The 22,314-nt window shown below is 41.7% G+C and overlaps 1 protein-coding gene across 1 annotated transcript; it reads left to right on the top strand.

The window, feature by feature from the left end:
• Window positions 1–6,400: 6,400 nt before the first annotated feature.
• On the top strand, window positions 6,401–7,360 carry LOC134934506 (olfactory receptor 5AR1-like). Its single transcript, XM_063929937.1, has one exon. The coding sequence runs from the start codon at window positions 6,401–6,403 to the stop codon at window positions 7,358–7,360; it is 960 nt and encodes a 319-aa protein (XP_063786007.1).
• Window positions 7,361–22,314: the final 14,954 nt, after the last annotated feature.

Consider the following 22,314-nt stretch of genomic DNA (forward strand, 5'->3'; position numbering starts at 1 on the left):
GCGTCCCACTATCTGTAATCTGGACCCAACCTCACAAAGTTTCTAATAGGATATATGGAAATAATTGGCCCTGTCTTTGCAAAAATAGTTCAACGTTCTTTGCAGACAGGAATTTTTCCTGAACCCCTAAATTAAGCAATTGTTAGACTTCTTCTTAAAAAAAACCTGATTTAGATCCCAACTGCCTGACCAATTACAGGCCGGTATCAAACCTTCCTTTTCTAGAAAGATTATTGAGAAAATGGTTGCTAGTCCACTGGAAACCTGCCTGGGAACCTATGATATTTATGATCCACTTCAGTTAGAATTAAGGAGAAGACAAAGCACTGAAACAGCCCTGGTGTGTGTGTGTGTGTGTGTGTGTGTGTGTGTGTGTGTGTGTGTGTGTGTGTGTGTGTGTGTGTGTGTGTGTGTGTTAAATGATCTTCTGATGGCAAGAGACAGAGGTGACTGTTCAGTCTTAATTAATCTGGATTTCTCTGCAGCATTTGATACAATGGACCATGGGCTGCTGGTTGAGTGCCTGAAAAATTTCTGTGGGCTGGATGGCATAGTCCTAAATTGATTCAAATCATTTCTCGCCAGCAGGTCACAGAGAGTTTTTATCTGGAGTATACCATCATCACCAGTGCCACTGTCATGTGGTGTCCCACAAGGTTCTATACTATCCCCCATATTTTTTGCAGTACACAGTACATGGTATATGGTTCTAAAAAATGCTGCAACTTAGAGCAGATAATTCTATTCTTTGAGGACTAACTTTACAAATTAATTGAAAAATTTGACTTTACTGGAGTAAATATTTGCTATAATATATATGTTTTGAAGATGGTTTAAGGCATTCATATGCTATGAGAAAGATAGTTCAAGGTGTTATCTGTTGTAGAGAAAGTGACATCAAGATTAAAGAAAGTGATGAGTGGTGATGATATTGGTTGAACAATAGAGGTAATGCAAACAAACAGAACTTAAAACCAAGACTTTGCATATTCCAGTAGACAGAGAAGTGAGGTGTTTGAAGGTACATTGATAGGTACCCCAAATTATCAAATAGACAAGTATGACGCCAATCACTATAAAGCATTAATATGAGTGCCAAATCAATACAGTACTTGTAGGAGCAAAGGTTTGTCAAAATCAGGAATATACTAGCTGATGAGGGTGAAAATTTTAAAAACTTTACTTGTAAGGGGGCATTTGTAACTTCTGTAAGCTCAGTTTCCAAGTAATGAGCAAAAGAAGATCAATTAGATAGAAGTAAGAAAAGTAGTCAATGTAAAAGTTGCAAGTAGTTGACAGTAACTTGGAGCACATAAATGAGTTGGTAGCTATATAACAGTAAAGCCAAAGGGTTACATATGCATTTAGAAAATACAGTAGGTGGTGGGAATGTCACTTGCAAGCACATGAGTGAGAAAAATTAAAAACCTTTAAACATTCTGAGGGTGAAATTGAAACACTGAAGTTGGATTGGATTTTTTTTCTGCATTTACATTTAATTTCCTACTGTACATACTGTTTCCATAAAACAACATGAGTATGTTTTTTTTAAAGGAACTCCTCTATGGTGAATTTTCTAGACCTAAGTTTAGAGAATAATTAATCTACAAAATAGACAGTACAGTATGATCAGGGGGGAGGAGTTCAGAAACAGTGGTCAAGAGTAAAAGGTAAGTATAGCAAAGAAAACAATAAATGAGAGCCACACAGTAAAATTGCCATTTGGAGATTAAGATGGTGGTCTATACAAGAACTGAAGTAATGTATTAATGGTTGAGCTAAAATTGACTAATTATGTTGAATTTAAAAGAGAGAAGGAAAATATAAAATGCAAGAGTTGGGAACATTGTGAATGTAGTGCTATGAGAGTAAGAGACCAACCAATAACACCCACCACACAAAAGACTGCTGAGTACAGTAGTATATTAGGCAGTGTTGGACTGGGGCATGAATGGCCCACCAGGGGAATGCAGTGGTAGGAGCCATGTTTAGGGGTGGCCAGTCTCTAGATGGGGTGTGGACAGCCGCCACATTGGCTTTCCTATCCATTAGAGAGTTCATGGTCTAGGCACTTTGATTAATATATATATACTATATACTGCTAGTTTATCATGATAATGTACCAGATTAATAACAGCAATGCACTGTAGACAAAAGACCATAGTCCTGTGCATTATAAGGTTACGTATGTATGATGTATAATTCAAGTGCATTCAAGGAGGAGGTGCCTGAATGTATCTGTACATCAGATATTAACTGTGTATATTCATCTAAGTGCAACTTGAATTCCCACTGCAGAAACAAAAGTGCATAGACAGATGTTTTCATCTAAACAAAGGTCAAACTTGTTTATTAACATTTACCATTAAACATACAGTATGTACTTGCTTTGGATAAACCTATTGTTGTTGCTTAAAAAAAACAAAAGGGTGCGTATGTCCGTCCAGTGCAGGCCTCCCCACCAACGCGTTTCGACCCGTGCCAGGGTCTTTGTCAAGGTGTGAGAGATGCCTGCATTGTAATCCTTATATACCCCCCTAATAACACATTCGTTACAGGTGTTTTCCCCTAGAGAAAATTCACCAGGGATCTGTATAAGTGATAACCTTATCTATACAGTAATGGATCTTTCTATTCCCTATACATTGTCCCGGGCAGCGAGTGACTTCCGTTCCTCCGATCCGGAAGTAATGTCATCAACTCGCTCCAAATCACCTTCTAGTGTCCATAGTGTTATCTTCTTCCCCCGCCGCGGAAGTGATGTCATCGCGTCGCATAGAGTCCGTCCACAAGTCCTCTCGGCTGACTTTGCCCTTGCCAAGATGGCCGTCCTGGGACTTCCATTTGTTCAATGCCCCACTTCCTGTCCGTCTCTTCTGCCTATTCATATGGATTTCTCAGCCCGGATTTTTGGTTCCATAATCCAATGTTATTTTCCTCATTACAGCTATAACAAAATGATGTATAAAATATATATCCAAACTATCCATACATATATCAATAAATATATCCCTAAAAATGCCAATGCTATTAAAGATTACACATAAACTAAAAAAATGTTATTCACATGGTGATGGACGACTAACCACAAAAGATCTTGTTTACATGCATGTTCCTTCTACACTATTGTAAGTGTTTTTGGAAGGGGGGACTCCCCGCTACTCTTGTATTTGCTCCTTGGGAAATTGTATAGAGTGAATACCAATATTACCTCACAGTAATACACGAGGATCTGGGTGTATGTCCTGTGTTCTTTTTCATGTATATGAGAACATCTTGAAAATTGAAAGGAAGAAATCTCCAGATCGACTGCATCAAAAACCTGAGGGAAGTGCATATGTGTTTTGTGAGCGCCTAGGCTCAATATTTGGTTTTTGTCTTTTGAGATAATAATATGTGCAGAGAGAGTTAGATTTGTGTGGTTTATATTGTTTCTGTGCAGGGTAAATACTGGCTGCTTTATTTTTACACTGCAATTTAAATTTCAGTTTTAACACACCCCACCCAAATCTAACTCTCTCTGCACATGTTGTATCTGCCCCCCCTGCAGCGCACATGGTTTTGCCCAACTGCTAACAAAGTTACTGCTGCGATCAACTCTGAATTAGGCCCTTAGGCCAAAAGGTTGCACCGAGGTAGCTGGATGGAGCAGCAGCAGCCCTTGATGTACAGACTGAGAGGACAAAATATTAAAAAAGAATGTATTTTAAAAAAGATGCATTAGGCATGGCTCAAGATTTCAGTTATCAAAAAGATGATTAAGGCAAAGAATAATAAAAAAGACAATACTTTTGATTTAATTTATTTAATTTCAATTTATTTTAATTTATTTTATTTTATTTATTTAGAATCAAATTCTACATTTCCTCCAAGATATCTTTGATGTGCTGAAAGTTCATTATATGAGGGTGGAGAGTTTATTTCTATTCATTTAATTTTAATTTATCTAATTTATAATTATTAATAATATTAATTTGAATTAATTACAATGTGGTGATAAAAAAAAGTTATGAAAATAGGACAATAAGTTATAATAAGAATATGAGCTACAGACACCACACCCTGAAATGGACGGAGCACGCCTGGATGTATTCTGGGAGGATACAGAACAAATAAAAGAAAAAATGTCTTTTATTTTGGGTGAACTAACAGAACACCCCTCGATGGAAAGAGCAGCTGCAGTCTCTGGATGTATACACAACACAAAATATTAATTTAAATCAATATATATATGTATATTATTTTTTATATCACACACTGTGAGCACAGTGTCACAAAAATGAGTAATAAATATGTAGAAGTATTTTTTATATCACACACTAGTGGTTACAGTGTCACACAAATGAATCGGAAATATATATAATAATTACACACTGCGGTTGACTACACCGACAGCATTGGACAATGCATTTATGAGTAGGAAATAATGTACTGCAGTCTGACCGGCAGTGTCACAGTACTTATGAAAATAAAAAAAAATTTGTATAGTACACTGGGGTACAGCACAAATAAAAAAAAAGATTTTTTTTTTTTTTTATAATTATAATTTTAGGCTTTTTGTTTTATTTTTTATTAATTTATTTACACTGGGGCGGAGCCCTTTTATGGACGTACAGATCACCCCTTTCAGATACAGTAGACAAAGTGCCCCTTTCAAAAACATAATAGAAATATATTTTTGGCTTTGGATCATACACAGATATATAGCAGTAGTGTATGGCTGCCGCAGTACTAGTCATCTCTGAGTGATGCACCAATAGAAATATATTTATTGCTCTGGATCACACACAGAGGCTATACAGCAGTAGTGTATGGCAGTACTAGTAGTCATCACTGAGTGATGCACCAATAGAAATATATTTTTTGCTCTGGATCACACAGAGGATGTACAGCAGTAGTGTACTGAAAGCCGCTGTACTAGTAGTCAAAGTGTCGCACCTATAGAAATATATTTTTTGCTCTGGATCACATACAGAGGATTTATAGCAGTAGTGTATGGCAGTACACAGCAATTTATAGACAGAGAACAACACCTGGTCCTATACACAGCCACAGTATACTATATGCAGTGCACTGTCTACTATGCAGAGCCCTAACACAGTGACAGTCACAGCACACCTACACAAGCAGCACCCCAGGTTAACTCAACTCTCCTGCTGCAACCCCTCTGCTGTCTCCTGCCCCCCTTCCCTAACCTGCCTATCAGATTACAGCACAGAATACAGCAAAGAACACAGCATAGAAGGAACATGTCCTTCCTGTGCACTCTCCAAGTCTGGAGTGAAGATGGTGCCGATCACCAGGACTATATATAGAATCCAAAACCCACAAGATCCGACAGCGGGATTATGATGTTTTGCCTCATTTTGATCTGAGTTAGGTGCAGAAATCCAAGCCTGACTCAGATCCGGGATCGGACCTCAAAGTTCGGGAGGGTTCGGTTCTCAAAGAACCAAACCTGCTCATCCCTACTTTACTTACAAACGTGAATCAAGCCCCATGTACTGTACATCTAACAACATACTGGGAATTGCCAAGGTCATGGGACAGGTACATAAGTACAATATAACATAATATAATTGATTTATATTTGGTGAGAAATTTGCATTTTTTACCTTTAATATCATTGAAATATATTAGCATAATTTGTAGATACATTTTGGTATAACAATCTGTGTAAGCTGCAATATGTGCCAGAAAATTAAGTTCAGTTTTGTTATGATTGGAGTGCTTTCTCTGTGTGCACACCTCTTCTGAGGTTATAGTAGTATCCTGAAAGTGAAGGAATAGGGATCTGGTCAGCATACCATAGATCAGGTTGTCAGCAGTCAGAATACTGATGTCGGAACTCAGAAACTGATAAGAACACTGAAGCCAGGTTCCCGACATCGATCACGAGTATGACGGCGCTGATTAGGGTTAGGCCGCCGGTTTGGATCTTAGGTTTAGGCAGTATAGGGGAGGTTAGGGTTAGACTGCTAGGGGGGAAACGGTTAGGGTTAGGCTGCAGGGAAGGTTAGGCACTAAGCAAGGAGGGTTAGGGTTAAGCTGTGGGGGAAAGGGATAGGGTCAGGCTGCAGGTAGGGAGGGCTATAGTTAGGGGCCTAGGGCTTTAGGGTTACAATACTTACCAACCAAGTGTTGGGATTCTGCACATCAGGATGCTGCTGTCAGTATTCAGACTGCTGGCATCCCAAGCGTCGAGATCCCAATACCAACTCGAGGAATATGGCATAAGTAATATTATGGGTGTTATACAGTACTTCATGCTAAATGCTTTTCTGAGTGTTTTCTTATCTATAGCTACAGTATATGGGCATAACTTGTATACTCACTACAATTATGGTACTTGCTAATAAGGTTTTTGTTTTTTTTTAATTCACCAAACAATACTTTCAAGATGGATGAATGTCCAAACAGTACAGTGACTGAATTGTACATTGTAGCTTTCTCCACCTATGAAGAAGGACAACTTGTGCTATTCATTGGCGTTTTACTTATGTATCTAATGACTGTGACTGGGAACATATTAATTGCTATACTTATCTGCCTGGTGCCCCAGCTCCATACACCAATGTATTTCTTCCTGTGTAACCTATCAGTTGCAGATATCGCATATGTTTCAAGCACTCTTCCTAAGCTGTTGTCTATATTTGTAACAAAGGACAATAGGATGTCCTTTCCAGCCTGCATTATTCAGGTCCTCTGGTTTACATTATCTGTTATTTCTGATATTTTCACTCTGACCTCTATGTCATATGACCGATATGTAGCAGTCTGTAAGCCCTTACAATATCATCTGATCATGAATAGGAGAATGTGCATTATAATGGCTGCTCTCTCCTGGCTTATATCTGCTGTAAACTCACAAATGTATGCAATCCTCACATCCATGTTATCTTTCTGTTCATCACACAAAATTGACCATTTCTTTTGTGACATAAAATCATTATATACAATCACAACTAGTGACACTACAAGCAGGGAAATTCTTATGTTATTTGATGATATATTTCTTGCTTTTCTACCATTTTCTCTCACTATAATTTCCTATGTATATATAATCTCAACCATAGTGAAGATCCATTCTTCAGGGGGACGTTTCAAAGCCTTCTCCAGCTGCACCTCCCATCTCACCACTGTCATATTATTCTATGGTCCAGTAATCTTCTTGTATGTTAAACCACAGTCTGAACATGATAAAGAGCAGGACAAGATGTTGTCATTACTCTATATGGCTGTAGTACCAATGTTAAATCCATTTGTCTATAGCTTAAGGAACAAAGAGGTTTTGGGAGCCATAAGAAAAATTACCAGAATCAAGAGACAATTGCTTTCCATGCAATCATTTGAAAAATAAGCATATTTCAATTAAGATTTCAATATTTTCACTTATACCTATGTAATTAAAATAAGCCTTTATTATCTAATAAGGTCATGTTAGAAATTTATAATTGACTCTTTATTTGTGCCAACTTGTCTGCCTACTGAACTTCCTTGTTGCCACTACCCTCTAACACATACTTTTTCAGTCTTTGAAAACTGTCCTATAAAAGCAATCTGGTGGAAACAGTAACCCAGTTTAGGTCACCATCTTCACTTATTTAAGCTTTTATTGTTTTTGCTTTAAAAAAATGGATTCAATTAATTTCGAGTCTCAAAGGTCTTTTGGACAATATGTATTATATGTTGCATTTTTGTGTGTTTGAAAGTTTTGTTGCAATTCACCTAGAAATGTTTTTTTTACTGTAGAAGTTAAATTGAAAGTTGCAAATTGTTTCCTAAAAAACATTTTAGGTGCTCTGGCACATAAGAGTCGAGTTCTTTTTCAACATGGAAAGGGCTGTGGGTCAAGTAACTGCCCAACTCTTCCCTTCAAATAATGCACAACTCTGCTGTATTGTAGGCCCTACCGGCTCCATCACAAATCCATTCACTGGAAAATCGGATGCAAATGGACCACAATAGGAGAGCTTTGGTTTTACTGTTTTTTGACATGTAAATGACTTCTATAGGGTTTGGGAGAATAGCTCAGTTTTCTAAAGAAAGTAATCCTTTCAAAAGCATGGTCATTAATAATTAATAGATTTATTTATGAATAGAACTTTAGATATAGTTTTGATGAGCAAACTTTGCAAAGCCATCAATAGCGCATTCAACAGAGGATAAGGTTTAAAGCTGGATTGGTACACAAAAATAGCAACTCCTCAGCACTCAGGATACAATATTTATTTTGTTCACACAGAATCTGTATGCATCCAACAATTTCAGGACTGTTTGTTCAAAGCAAGAAAAGGAAAATGCAGTCAAATAGTTGATGTTTTGACTCATACTGTATATAATTGTTCTGAGATATAAGGAAAACAAATATTTGAACGATGATTTTCAATCAGCAATCTTCTTTTCCCATTGTCACACTTATGTGAAGACCCTATCCATGTAATCCAGTTAAATTTTAACTGAATGGAATATTTTGGTTTTCACTTGTAGTACTATCAATATTTGTTGGGTTTTGACTTTTACTGTTAAATCAAGCTTCAAGCACATATACTGTACTTTTACTTAAATCTACAATTGTTTATTAGCAATAATATAAAGTGCTTGTAATCACAAGATTCAGGTTGCCATATGAGTCATACTGTTTTACCCAAATTATTTACAAAATGAGACAACAGTTGTCTTTTCACCAGATAAATTCTTATTTTTTCCCCTTTTCAAACAGATGTGGCTGCTTTAAAAATGAACATTGAATGTTAAACTAACATTATATTGTACATTTCTTCAGTTGTTGGGTGCTTTTGTAAGATTTATTTCTCAGAAATGAAAATGTAACACTAGAGTTTTAGATATTCCACTTTACATATTAGTGAACTGCCAGAACTTCAATAGCATGAGACCTAAAACATGGCCAAAACCTGATGGATTCCACACAACAGAAGGACAAGGTGGGAATAAATTTCATGCTGTTCCTCAACAATTCATACCTTACTTGTGGCTTAATGGGTGTAACTTGGTGTTAAATGAGTATTTGCACGTAGGCTAAGAATACTGAGGATGTGCTGCGGGCATGTGGCAGGATTATGGGCTATGCAGTGGGGAACACAGGAACTTTCCATCTGATTTCAGACAGATCTCTTATAGTAGGGACAGTGCTAATGCAACACATGCTGATAGTGAAGATGGCTACACCCTCAAGTGCATTTATAGGGCAGCTCGGCTGCATATATGTGTGCATTAATAGATGAGTTATGGTAGTATTCCTAACTTGGAAACACATTTGAAATTAATCAGATTTTGTTTAGTTTGTTTGGTCTCTAATTAATCTGCAGATCAAAACATGAGTTGAATAATTGTAGAGGTCATTTCAAGTATGGAATATACTACAGTAGGAGTAGGTACAACAATACTAAACAAAAGCAAAATACATAAGAAGAAGAATAGCTAGAAGATCAACAACACACTGACTTAATATTATAACCATCAATCTGGGAATGCCAGAGATCAGCATATAATACACATACTGTATGACCAATCCCAGCTCCTAACTTTTACAGCAATTATCACAATAAGAGGCAAACAGCAGCCTTTAAGTCTTCTGTCACACTTGCAGTTTCACAACAGCATGTTGTTAACATATTCCACTACAGTATTAACCTGGCATTCAGGATTGATTAAGATTTCTCTGTGTCACATTCATTACAACAGCACTGTTCTCCATAGGGAACCTCGACTGTTTCTGCTAATTTTAAGATTTACCAGATGTTTCAAATCTCAAAAGTTGCTCTTTGTCCCAGTGCCTGATGACTTCATCTGTACTCTAGTTCATAAAGAGGATACAGCTACGCTGGTGAAAGCTGTCACTTCTCTGCTTATATCACACAACCATCTTGCATGGTAATGTGCTGACTGGCTAAGCAATTGCTCCCTTCCACTTCTAAGACCTTGCAGAGACTGTGTATTTAAAAACAAATGCATTCTATCTGTATTTCAGATAATTGTTTGAGTGTTCTTTTATTCCTAGACCATGACAGCATTGTTTGACCTCAATACTTTTATGAAGTTACTAAGGAGCAGGTTTGCAACACTGTATGCTCCAATTTAAGAACTAAATGAGAGTTGAACTATTACAGTGTTTGATTATTTAATCCAGAAAGACATACAGTATATGGTACTTCTACAGGCACACCAATACTATATTTCTAATATGCAAATCTTCTTCAAACTGTGCAATATACATGGGGGTATCAACTCCAGTAATAATAATAATAGTAATAATAATATTCATATCACACTTTTTTCCCAATAAGACTCAAGTGCTTCAAATTTGCATCTACAGTACAAAATACAAATAAGCTTAACAGAAAAGAGAAATAAGCATTTGGGTTGTATACAGTATTTTAGGAACTAAAGGGACATTAGTGAAATGCTTGAGTAAACAGCTATGGGGTATATGCAATTGCGGTCGAATTCCCGAAATTGTCGAAAAACGGGACTTTTTCGCCAAAAAAAAAAAAATTCGACAATGCAATTCAGTACTTTCCGTCAAAAAAACGGACTTTCAAAATTCGACTTTTTGAAATTCGACATTTGTCAAATTCGACATTTCTGCAATGGTACAAATGCGGCAATTCGCCAAAAGTATATTCAATTGAAGTTTGGAAATTCGACAACAGTGCTTTTAGACAGTAAATTCGTCATTTTCAATCCGCCACACTTTGGTGGGTGAATCTAATAAAAAAAATGTAAAACATGTTTTTTTTTTGTGTAAACATGGGACCCCTTTCAGTCCGCTGGTCCGGGTGTTCGTTTATTTTTTTTGCCAAGTACGAGGATTTATATCTGGACACTGGATTGAGGTGAGTATAATTTTATTCACAGGTACCCCGGATCGTCGGATCAGGAGACGTGGCAGTCGGCGGGTCAACATAGGTAAGTATGTGTGTGTCGGCAGGTGTGAAATAAAGTTTTACTCTCAAGGTGTGTGTCTCCTGTTTTTATTTGGGTATTTTTTTCCAGTAGTACTACAGGTACCAGCGGGCCCGTTTTTCTCCCGCATGCTGGTACTTGTGGTTCTCCAAGTACCAGCTTGCGGGGGAGGCTTGCTGGGACTTGTAGTACTACAGGAAAAACCAATATTCTTGTCATTTTCTCAAGGCTATCAGCCCCCCATCCGCAGCCCTTGGATGGGGGGACAGCCTCGGGCTTCACCCCTGGCCCTTGGGTGGCTGGGGGGGGACCCCTTGATTGAAGGGGTCCCCACTCCCCCAGGGTACCCCAGCCAGGGGTGACTAGTTGGATATTTAATGCCACGGCCGCAGGGCGCTGTATAAAAGTGACCCCCAGCTGTGGCTCTATCTGTCCAGCTAGTGGAGCCCGATGCTGGTGTAAAAAATACGGGGGACCCCTACTCTTTTTGTCCCCCGTATTTTTTGCACCAGCACCAGGCGCAGAGCCCGGTGCTGGTTTTAAAAATACGGGGGATCCCCTGTCCATTTTCCCCCCGGATTTTTAGAACCAGGACCATCTCGAAGAGCCCGAGGCTGGTTATGCTTTGGAGGGGGGACCCCACGCAATTTTTTTTCGGGTTATTCTTGTTTTTTCCCGTTTTTTAAAAATCGGAACAAAATCCATCAAATCGGCCGTTTTTCGACAGCGGGACTGTCGAATCCGTTTTTTATTGAATATGGTCAATTTCGGCACCCACTTGCCGAAATTAGACGGTCGAATTGTGTCGAATGAAAAAACGGCCGAAAAATTGCAGCGATTCGTCGCTAATTGCATATACCCCTAAGTCTTGAGTCAGTTTTTGAAGGGTTCTAGAATGGAGGCCTCTAGAACAGTGCAGGGCAGTTGGAGCTGCAAAGCTAGAGGCTCAACCCCCAGATAAATTCAGGTAGATTCTAGGTACTGCTAATTAGAGATGAGCGGGTTCGGTTTCTCTGAAACCGAACCCGCACGAACTTCATGTTTTTTTCACGGGTCCGAGCAGACTCGGATCCTCCCGCCTTGCTCGGTTAACCCGAGCGCGCCCGAACGTCATCATGACGCTGTCGGATTCTCGCGAGACTCGGATTCTATATAAGGAGCCGCGCGTCGCCGCCATTTTCACACGTGCATTGAGATTGATAGGGAGAGGACGTGGCTGGCGTCCTCTCCATTAGAAATTAGATTAGAAGAGAGAGAGAGATTGTGCAGAGTCAGACAGAGTTTACCACAGTGACCAGTGCAGTTGTTGTTAGTTAACTTTTATTTATTTTAATATAATATATCCGTTCTCTGCTATATCCGTTCTCTGCCTGAAAAAAAACGATACACAGCAGCAGCCAGTCACACAGTGTGACTCAGTCTGTGTGCACTCAGCTCAGCCCAGTGTGCTGCACATCAATGTATAAAAGGCAAAGCTTATAATAATTGTGGGGGAGACTGGGGAGCACTGCAGGTTGTTATAGCAGGAGCCCCCAGGAGTACATAATATTATATTAATTTAAAATTAAACAGTGCACACTTTTGCTGCAGGAGTGCCACTGCCAGTGTGACTAGTGGTGACCAGTGCCTGACCACCAGTATAGTAGTATATTGTTGTATGTATTGTATACTATCTCTTTATCAACCAGTCTATATTAGCAGCAGACACAGTACAGTGCGGTAGTTCACGGCTGTGGCTACCTCTGTGTCGGCAGTCGGAACTCGGCAGGCAGTCCGTCCATCCATAATTGTATTACAATATATACCACCTAACCGTGGTATTTTTTTTTCTTTCTTTATACCGTCGTCATAGTGTCATACTAGTTGTTACGAGTATACTACTATCTCTTTATCAACCAGTGTACAGTGCGGTAGTTCACGGCTGTGGCTACCTCTGTGTCGGCAGTCGGCAGGCAGTCCGTCCATCCATAATTGTATTATTATTATAATATATACCACCTAACCGTGGTTTTTTTTTCATTCTTTATACCGTCATAGTGTCATACTAGTTGTTACGAGTATACTACTATCTCTTTATCAACCAGTGTACAGTGCGGTAGTTCACGGCTGTGGCTACCTCTGTGTCGGCAGTCGGCAGGCAGTCCGTCCATCCATAATTGTATTATTATTATAATATATACCACCTAACCGTGTTTTTTTTTTCATTCTTTATACCGTCGTCATAGTGTCATACTAGTTGTTACGAGTATACTACTATCTCTTTATCAACCAGTGTACAGTGCGGTAGTTCACGGCTGTGGCTACCTCTGTGTCGGCAGTCGGCAGGCAGTCCGTCCATCCATAATTGTATTATTATTATAATATATACCACCTAACCGTGGTTTTTTTTTTCATTCTTTATACCGTCGTCATAGTGTCATACTAGTTGTTACGAGTATACTACTATCTCTTTATCAACCAGTGTACAGTGCGGTAGTTCACGGCTGTGGCTACCTCTGTGTCGGCAGTCGGCAGGCAGTCCGTCCATCCATAATTGTATTATTATTATAATATATACCACCTAACCGTGGTTTTTTTTTCATTCTTTATACCGTCGTCATAGTGTCATACTAGTTGTTACGAGTATACTACTATCTCTTTATCAACCAGTGTACAGTGCGGTAGTTCACGGCTGTGGCTACCTCTGTGTCGGCAGTCGGCAGGCAGTCCGTCCATCCATAATTGTATTATTATTATAATATATACCACCTAACTGTGGTATTTTTTTTTCTTTCTTTATACCGTCGTCATAGTGTCATACTAGTTGTTACGAGTATACTACTATCTCTTTATCAACCAGTGTACAGTGCGGTAGTTCACGGCTGTGGCTACCTCTGTGTCGGCAGTCGGCAGGCAGTCCGTCCATCCATAATTGTATTATTATTATAATATATACCACCTAACCGTGGTTTTTTTTTCATTCTTTATACCGTCGTCATAGTGTCATACTAGTTGTTACGAGTATACTACTATCTCTTTATCAACCAGTGTACAGTGCGGTAGTTCACGGCTGTGGCTACCTCTGTGTCGGCAGTCGGCAGGCAGTCCGTCCATCCATAATTGTATTATTATTATAATATATACCACCTAACCGTGGTTTTTTTTTCATTCTTTATACCGTCATAGTGTCATACTAGTTGTTACGAGTATACTACTATCTCTTTATCAACCAGTGTACAGTGCGGTAGTTCACGGCTGTGGCTACCTCTGTGTCGGCAGTCGGCAGGCAGTCCGTCCATCCATAATTGTATTATTATTATAATATATACCACCTAACCGTGGTTTTTTTATACCACCTAACCGTGGCAGTCCGTCCATAATTGTATACTAGTATCCAATCCATCCATCTCCATTGTTTACCTGAGGTGCCTTTTAGTTCTGCCTATAAAATATGGAGAACAAAAAAGTTGAGGTTCCAAAATTAGGGAAAGATCAAGATCCACTTCCACCTCGTGCTGAAGCTGCTGCCACTAGTCATGGCCGAGACGATGAAATGCCAGCAACGTCGTCTGCCAAGGCCGATGCCCAATGTCATAGTACAGAGCATGTCAAATCCAAAACACCAAATATCAGAAAAAAAAGGACTCCAAAACCTAAAATAAAATTGTCGGAGGAGAAGCGTAAACTTGCCAATATGCCATTTACCACACGGAGTGGCAAGGAACGGCTGAGGCCCTGGCCTATGTTCATGGCTAGTGGTTCAGCTTCACATGAGGATGGAAGCACTCAGCCTCTCGCTAGAAAACTGAAAAGACTCAAGCTGGCAAAAGCACCGCAAAGAACTGTGCGTTCTTTGAAATCCCAAATCCACAAGGAGAGTCCAATTGTGTCGTTTGCGATGCCTGACCTTCCCAACACTGGACGTGAAGAGCATGCGCCTTCCACTATTTGCATGCCCCCTGCAAGTGCTGGAAGGAGCACCCGCAGTCCAGTTCCTGATAGTCAGATTGAAGATGTCAGTGTTGAAGTACACCAGGATGAGGAGGATATGGGTGTTGCTGGCGCTGGGGAGGAAATTGACCAGGAGGATTCTGATGGTGAGGTGGTTTGTTTAAGTCAGGCACCCAGGGAGACACCTGTTGTCCGTGGGAGGAATATGGCCGTTGACATGCCAGGTGAAAATACCAAAAAAATCAGCTCTTCGGTGTGGAGGTATTTCACCAGAAATGCGGACAACAGGTGTCAAGCCGTGTGTTCCCTTTGTCAAGCTGTAATAAGTAGGGGTAAGGACGTTAACCACCTCGGAACATCCTCCCTTATACGTCACCTGCAGCGCATTCATAATAAGTCAGTGACAAGTTCAAAAACTTTGGGTGACAGCGGAAGCAGTCCACTGACCAGTAAATCCCTTCCTCTTGTAACCAAGCTCACGCAAACCACCCCACCAACTCCCTCAGTGTCAATTTCCTCCTTCCCCAGGAATGCCAATAGTCCTGCAGGCCATGTCACTGGCAAGTCTGACGAGTCCTCTCCTGCCTGGGATTCCTCCGATGCATCCTTGCGTGTAACGCCTACTGCTGCTGGCGCTGCTGTTGTTGCCGCTGGGAGTCGATGGTCATCCCAGAGGGGAAGTCGTAAGCCCACTTGTACTACTTCCAGTAAGCAATTGACTGTTCAACAGTCCTTTGCGAGGAAGATGAAATATCACAGCAGTCATCCTACTGCAAAGCGGATAACTGAGTCCTTGACAACTATGTTGGTGTTAGACGTGCGTCCGGTATCCGCCGTTAGTTCACAGGGAACTAGACAATTTATTGAGGCAGTGTGCCCCCGTTACCAAATACCATCTAGGTTCCACTTCTCTAGGCAGGCGATACCGAGAATGTACACGGACGTCAGAAAAAGACTCACCAGTGTCCTAAAAAATGCAGTTGTACCCAATGTCCACTTAACCACGGACATGTGGACAAGTGGAGCAGGGCAGGGTCAGGACTATCTGACTGTGACAGCCCACTGGGTAGATGTATGGACTCCCGCCGCAAGAACAGCAGCGGCGGCACCAGTAGCAGCATCTCGCAAACGCCAACTCTTTCCTAGGCAGGCTACGCTTTGTATCACCGCTTTCCAGAATACGCACACAGCTGAAAACCTCTTACGGCAACTGAGGAAGATCATCGCGGAATGGCTTACCCCAATTGGACTCTCCTGTGGATTTGTGGCATCGGACAACGCCAGCAATATTGTGTGTGCATTAAATATGGGCAAATTCCAGCACGTCCCATGTTTTGCACATACCTTGAATTTGGTGGTGCAGAATTTTTTAAAAAACGACAGGGGCGTGCAAGAGATGCTGTCGGTGGCCAGAAAAATTGCGGGACACTTTCGGCGTACAGGCACCACGTACAGAAGACTGGAGCACCACCAAAAACTACTGAACCTGCCCTGCCATCATCTGAAGCAAGAAGTGGTAACGAGGTGGAATTCAACCCTCTATATGCTTCAGAGGTTGGAGGAGCAGCAAAAGGCCATTCAAGCCTATACAATTGAGCACGATATAGGAGATGGAATGCACCTGTCTCAAGTGCAGTGGAGAATGATTTCAACGTTGTGCAAGGTTCTGATGCCCTTTGAACTTGCCACACGTGAAGTCAGTTCAGACACTGCCAGCCTGAGTCAGGTCATTCCCCTCATCAGGCTTTTGCAGAAGAAGCTGGAGGCATTGAAGAAGGAGCTAACACGGAGCGATTCCGCTAGGCATGTGGGACTTGTGGATGCAGCCCTTAATTCGCTTAACAAGGATTCACGGGTGGTCAATCTGTTGAAATCAGAGCACTACATTTTGGCCACCGTGCTCGATCCTAGATTTAAAGCCTACCTTGGATCTCTCTTTCCGGCAGACACAGGTCTGCTGGGGTTGAAAGACCTGCTGGTGACAAAATTGTCAAGTCAAGCGGAACGCGACCTGTCAACATCTCCTCCTTCACATTCTCCCGCAACTGGGGGTGCGAGGAAAAGGCTCAGAATTCCGAGCCCACCCGCTGGCGGTGATGCAGGGCAGTCTGGAGCGACTGCTGATGCTGACATCTGGTCCGGACTGAAGGACCTGACAACGATTACGGACATGTCGTCTACTGTCACTGCATATGATTCTCTCAACATTGATAGAATGGTGGAGGATTATATGAGTGACCGCATCCAAGTAGGCACGTCACACAGTCCGTACTTATACTGGCAGGAAAAAGAGGCAATTTGGAGGCCCTTGCACAAACTGGCTTTATTCTACCTAAGTTGCCCTCCCACAAGTGTGTACTCCGAAAGAGTGTTTAGTGCCGCCGCTCACCTTGTCAGCAATCGGCGTACGAGGTTACATCCAGAAAATGTGGAGAAGATGATGTTCATTAAAATGAATTATAATCAATTCCTCCGCGGAGACATTGACCAGCAGCAATTGCCTCCACAAAGTACACAGGGAGCTGAGATGGTGGATTCCAGTGGGGACGAATTGATAATCTGTGAGGAGGGGGATGTACACGGTGATATATCGGAGGGTGAAGATGAGGTGGACATCTTGCCTCTGTAGAGCCAGTTTGTGCAAGGAGAGATTAATTGCTTCTTTTTTTGGGGGGGGTCCAAACCAACCCGTCATATCAGTCACAGTCGTGTGGCAGACCCTGTCACTGAAATGATGGGTTGGTTAAAGTGTGCATGTCCTGTTTTGTTTATACAACATAAGGGTGGGTGGGAGGGCCCAAGGATAATTCCATCTTGCACCTCTTTTTTCTTTTCTTTTTCTTTGCATCATGTGCTGATTGGGGAGGGTTTTTTGGAAGGGACATCCTGCGTGACACTACAGTGCCACTCCTAGATGGGCCCGGTGTTTGTGTCGGCCACTAGGGTCGCTAATCTTACTCACACAGCTACCTCATTGCGCCTCTTTTTTTCTTTGCGTCATGTGCTGTTTGGGGAGGGTTTTTTGGAAGGGACATCCTGCGTGACACTGCAGTGCCACTCCTAGATGTGCCCGGTGTTTGTGTCGGCCACTAGGGTCGCTAATCTTACTCACACAGTCAGCTACCTCATTGCGCCTCTTTTTTTCTTTGCGTCATGTGCTGTTTGGGGAGGGTTTTTTGGAAGGGCCATCCTGCGTGACACTGCAGTGCCACTCCTAGATGGGCCCGGTGTTTGTGTCGGCCACTAGGGTCGCTAATCTTACTCACACAGCTACCTCATTGCGCCTCTTTTTTTCTTTGCGTCATGTGCTGTTTGGGGAGGGTTTTTTGGAAGGGACATCCTGCGTGACACTGCAGTGCCACTCCTAGATGGGCCCGGTGTTTGTGTCGGCCACTAGGGTCGCTTATCTTTCTCACACAGCTACCTCATTGCGCCTCTTTTTTTCTTTGCGTCATGTGCTGTTTGGGGAGGGTTTTTTGGAAGGGACATCCTGCGTGACACTGCAGTGCCACTCCTAGATGGGCCCGGTGTTTGTGTCGGCCACTAGGGTCGCTTATCTTTCTCACACAGTCAGCTACCTCATTGCGCCTCTTTTTTTCTTTGCGTCATGTGCTGTTTGGGGAGGGTTTTTTGGAAGGGACATCCTGCGTGACACTGCAGTGCCACTCCTAGATGGGCCCGGTGTTTGTGTCGGCCACTAGGGTCGCTTATCTTTCTCACACAGTCAGCTACCTCATTGCGCCTCTTTTTTTCTTTGCGTCATGTGCTGTTTGGGGAGGGTTTTTTGGAAGGGACATCCTGCGTGACACTGCAGTGCCACTCCTAGATGGGCCCGGTGTTTGTGTCGGCCACTAGGGTCGCTTATCTTTCTCACACAGTCAGCTACCTCATTGCGCCTCTTTTTTTCTTTGCGTCATGTGCTGTTTGGGGAGGGTTTTTTGGAAGGGACATCCTGCGTGACACTGCAGTGCCACTCCTAGATGGGCCCGGTGTTTGTGTCGGCCACTAGGGTCGCTAATCTTACTCACACAGCTACCTCATTGCGCCTCTTTTTTTCTTTGCGTCATGTGCTGTTTGGGGAGGGTTTTTTGGAAGGGACATCCTGCGTGACACTGCAGTGCCACTCCTAGATGGGCCCGGTGTTTGTGTCGGCCACTAGGGTCGCTTATCTTACTCACACAGCGACCTCGGTGCAAATTTTAGGACTAAAAATAATATTGTGAGGTGTGATGTGTTCAGAATAGGCTGAAAATGAGTGTAAATTATGTTTTTTGAGGTTAATAATACTTTGGGATCAAAATTACCCCCAAATTCTATGATTTAAGCTGTTTTTTAGGGTTTTTTGAAAAAAACACCCGAATCCAAAACACACCCGAATCCGACAAAAAAAATTCGGTGAGGTTTTGCCAAAACGCGGTCGAACCCAAAACACGGCCGCGGAACCGAACCCAAAACCAAAACACAAAACCCGAAAAATTTCCGGCGCTCATCTCTACTGCTAATAGTCCTTCATCTACAGATCACAGGAATCAAAAGGGGCAGTAATGGATCACAAGTTGCTTCAGGTACCTTGGGCCCTGGTCATAAATTTATAAAGTCAGTAAACCAAACTTGAAAAAGATTCACCATCTTACAGGTATTCAGTGAAGAGAGTAGAGAATGTGTTTTATGTGTCTGCAATGGGGCTAGTTGCTTAATAGCCAGACAGCTGTATTTTGTACCAACTACAAGCAGTGCAATTCTTTTGCTGGGAGACCAGGTAAAGGGCATTGCAGTAGTCTAGGCATGATTAGGCAGATTTTCTGATGGAGTTAACTGCTTGATTCTAGATATGTTCCTCAGATGAAAATATGAGGATTTGATTTTGTCTGATACCTGATGTTTAAGGGGTATGCCACTATACAATCCAAGATTCTGCACCTATTCACAGTTTTGTAATTCTAAACCCCCAAGCCAGTTGGTTTGCTATGCAGCAGATCTCAAGTTCAACAGGTCATGCTTTGTGGATTTCTGTAATCATTCAAAGGTGAGTTAACCTGTATTGCTGGGTCAGCAATTCTCCTACCTGCTTCAACAGACAGAAATCCTCAAACATGGCCTGTTGGGGGTACTTGAGGGTTGAGGTTGAGAACAAGAAAACAAATAAATAAGGTTTGCTGGTGCTGTGTTGGTGAATGTTGCCAGCCTCTTAACAATAAAAGACAGAAAAAATAGATATACCGAGTGGTGCTTAATAGTGCATAATGATTTTACAATTGATTATAAAAACTATTTAAAAAACAAAAGACAACATTATATCACAGGAACATAGTAGATCAACAGTATCAAACTGACAAGTAACAATTAAAACAACTACTGTGCACACAAGAGAATTTAATCTAGTGTTCCTGTACCGGACAGTGGTTGAATAGATTGCCAGTCTGTGTATAGCAAAAGATGTTAAATGGTAGTTACCGGTTGCTCCTAGTAGCAAGCGGACACCCTCAGTACTCAATCAGTCAGTCTCAATGCTTACCTTTAGCGGAGACCCCAAAAGGGCAAGAGATACAGAGCAAGAGTAAGACGAGGTGGACAGGAAAAGGGAATTGAAAAATGCTTTCAGTAAAACCAAAGAGTATTTTTAACTTATCGTCTAAATCCTTAACAAAAGTAGAAATTAATGTTTTATCTAAAGGTATGAACCTTGCACCAACTTCTTAACCCAACTTTTTTGAACTGTTCATTGAATTAATTCGCTTTGTGAGAAACCTGTCACAACTGATGGCTGGTGATGGTAACGGGAAGCCTCAGTTGTAGGGGCTGATGGGTATCTGAACTTAGGAGGTAGGATGGGACTCCTAGACATGCGCATAAGTAGTACCAAACCCCGAAGGCGTGACCACGACAGCAGAAGGTGCCTTTAAGGATGTTTATTAAATAATAAATTCAAAGATAGTGCAACAAAACAATAACTGTCAAAGAGAGAGTCTCTGAGTCCCTACTGGTTTGAGACCAGCAATTGGAGCTTTGGATTGAAATGCCTTGTGATGCATGAGCAAAGGTAAAGCATGAAGTGATGCTGGGGATCGCAGGTAAAGTACTTAGTGATGCTGGGGATCGCAGGTGAAGTACTTAGTGATGCTGGGGATCATAGGTAAAGTACTTAGTGATGCTGGGGATCGCAGGTGAAGTACTTAGTGATGCTGGGGATCATAGATAAAGTACTTAGTGGAAACAGAAAACTGCTGGAGAGTGGCTGCTTGAAGCCAGAGTACACACTCTGCTGATACTGGGTGCAGGAGCAAATGGAGACAAGCTGCACCACAGAGTATAACCCCAGGAGAGTAGGAGCTGCACTGCAGAGGGTAGACACAAGAGAGTAAGGCTGTACTGCTGGGAGCATTCCCAGGAAAGTCTTTAGGTGAAGCTGCAGACTAGATTCACAGGAGAGACAATCGAAGCACTGACAACCTTCTGGGTGCTGAGACAGGATATTTATACCTGCTGGATAGCAGGGATTGGCTGACAATTAAGCTCCGGCTCTAGCAGCACTGTGGATAGGTGAAGAGTGTATCATGTGATTAGATCCAAAATGGCTGCGCCCATTGACGGGGATTGAAGGGGAAAAAGCACTCTGAGACCATGTGTCAAATGGTAATGGCGGCAGAAGTCGCAACAGCAGAACTCCACGCGCCCACATGTGCGCAGCGGCCACAGGGATGATGGTGGTGGCCGCAGCACACAGAGGATGCACATCCACCGGGGAACCACAGGCGCGGCAGTGACGGCCATGACGGGGCTGAGAGCGCCACACCGCCGCAAGTGAGTACACTAAGGAGGCCACTGAACCAGCGCTGCAGGCCATAAGCAAGAGATGTAAGCCAAAACATAGCTATAGCCCGGCCCTGGCTTGCTGAGCAAACCTCTGGAGACACCTAACAGGCAGGAAACGGCGTCCAGTTACCCAGATCGTGACAAAACCTATGTAGGAAAAGATTTTTTGCTAGTACAAATAAGATTCCTGGAGGAACTACACAAATAATACTTGATCATCATGATCAATCAAGTCTAAATATTTTTAATGAATTATTGATTGAAAATATGGATACAGATAATTCACAATTACCTTAGAACAATCGTGTTTGATCTTAAAAGTGCACCACAAAAGCTGTTTAAAAATAAATCACATGTTTATCCAATGCATCATAAAACAAGTGCTAGTGATACTTTTTATAATAATACTTTAGAGGAATTTTGACAGTTATGTGAAGTAAAAACACAACCCCTGCCTGTGTAACTAAAAATTAGATGAACAGAGTGCATTGAAAAGACTTGCCAATGACTGCTCCCTTACAATAAAGCTGACAGATAAGGAAGGAGGACTAGTGGTACAAGATACATCTGATTATATAAAAGAAGCCATGCATAAACTATCCAACACCACTTTTTACAGAGTATTGGATAAAGACCCAACTGCAA

The sequence above is a fragment of the Pseudophryne corroboree genome, chromosome 6, assembly GCF_028390025.1.
Source record: "Pseudophryne corroboree isolate aPseCor3 chromosome 6, aPseCor3.hap2, whole genome shotgun sequence".
NCBI classification, from domain to species: Eukaryota; Metazoa; Chordata; class Amphibia; order Anura; family Myobatrachidae; genus Pseudophryne; species Pseudophryne corroboree.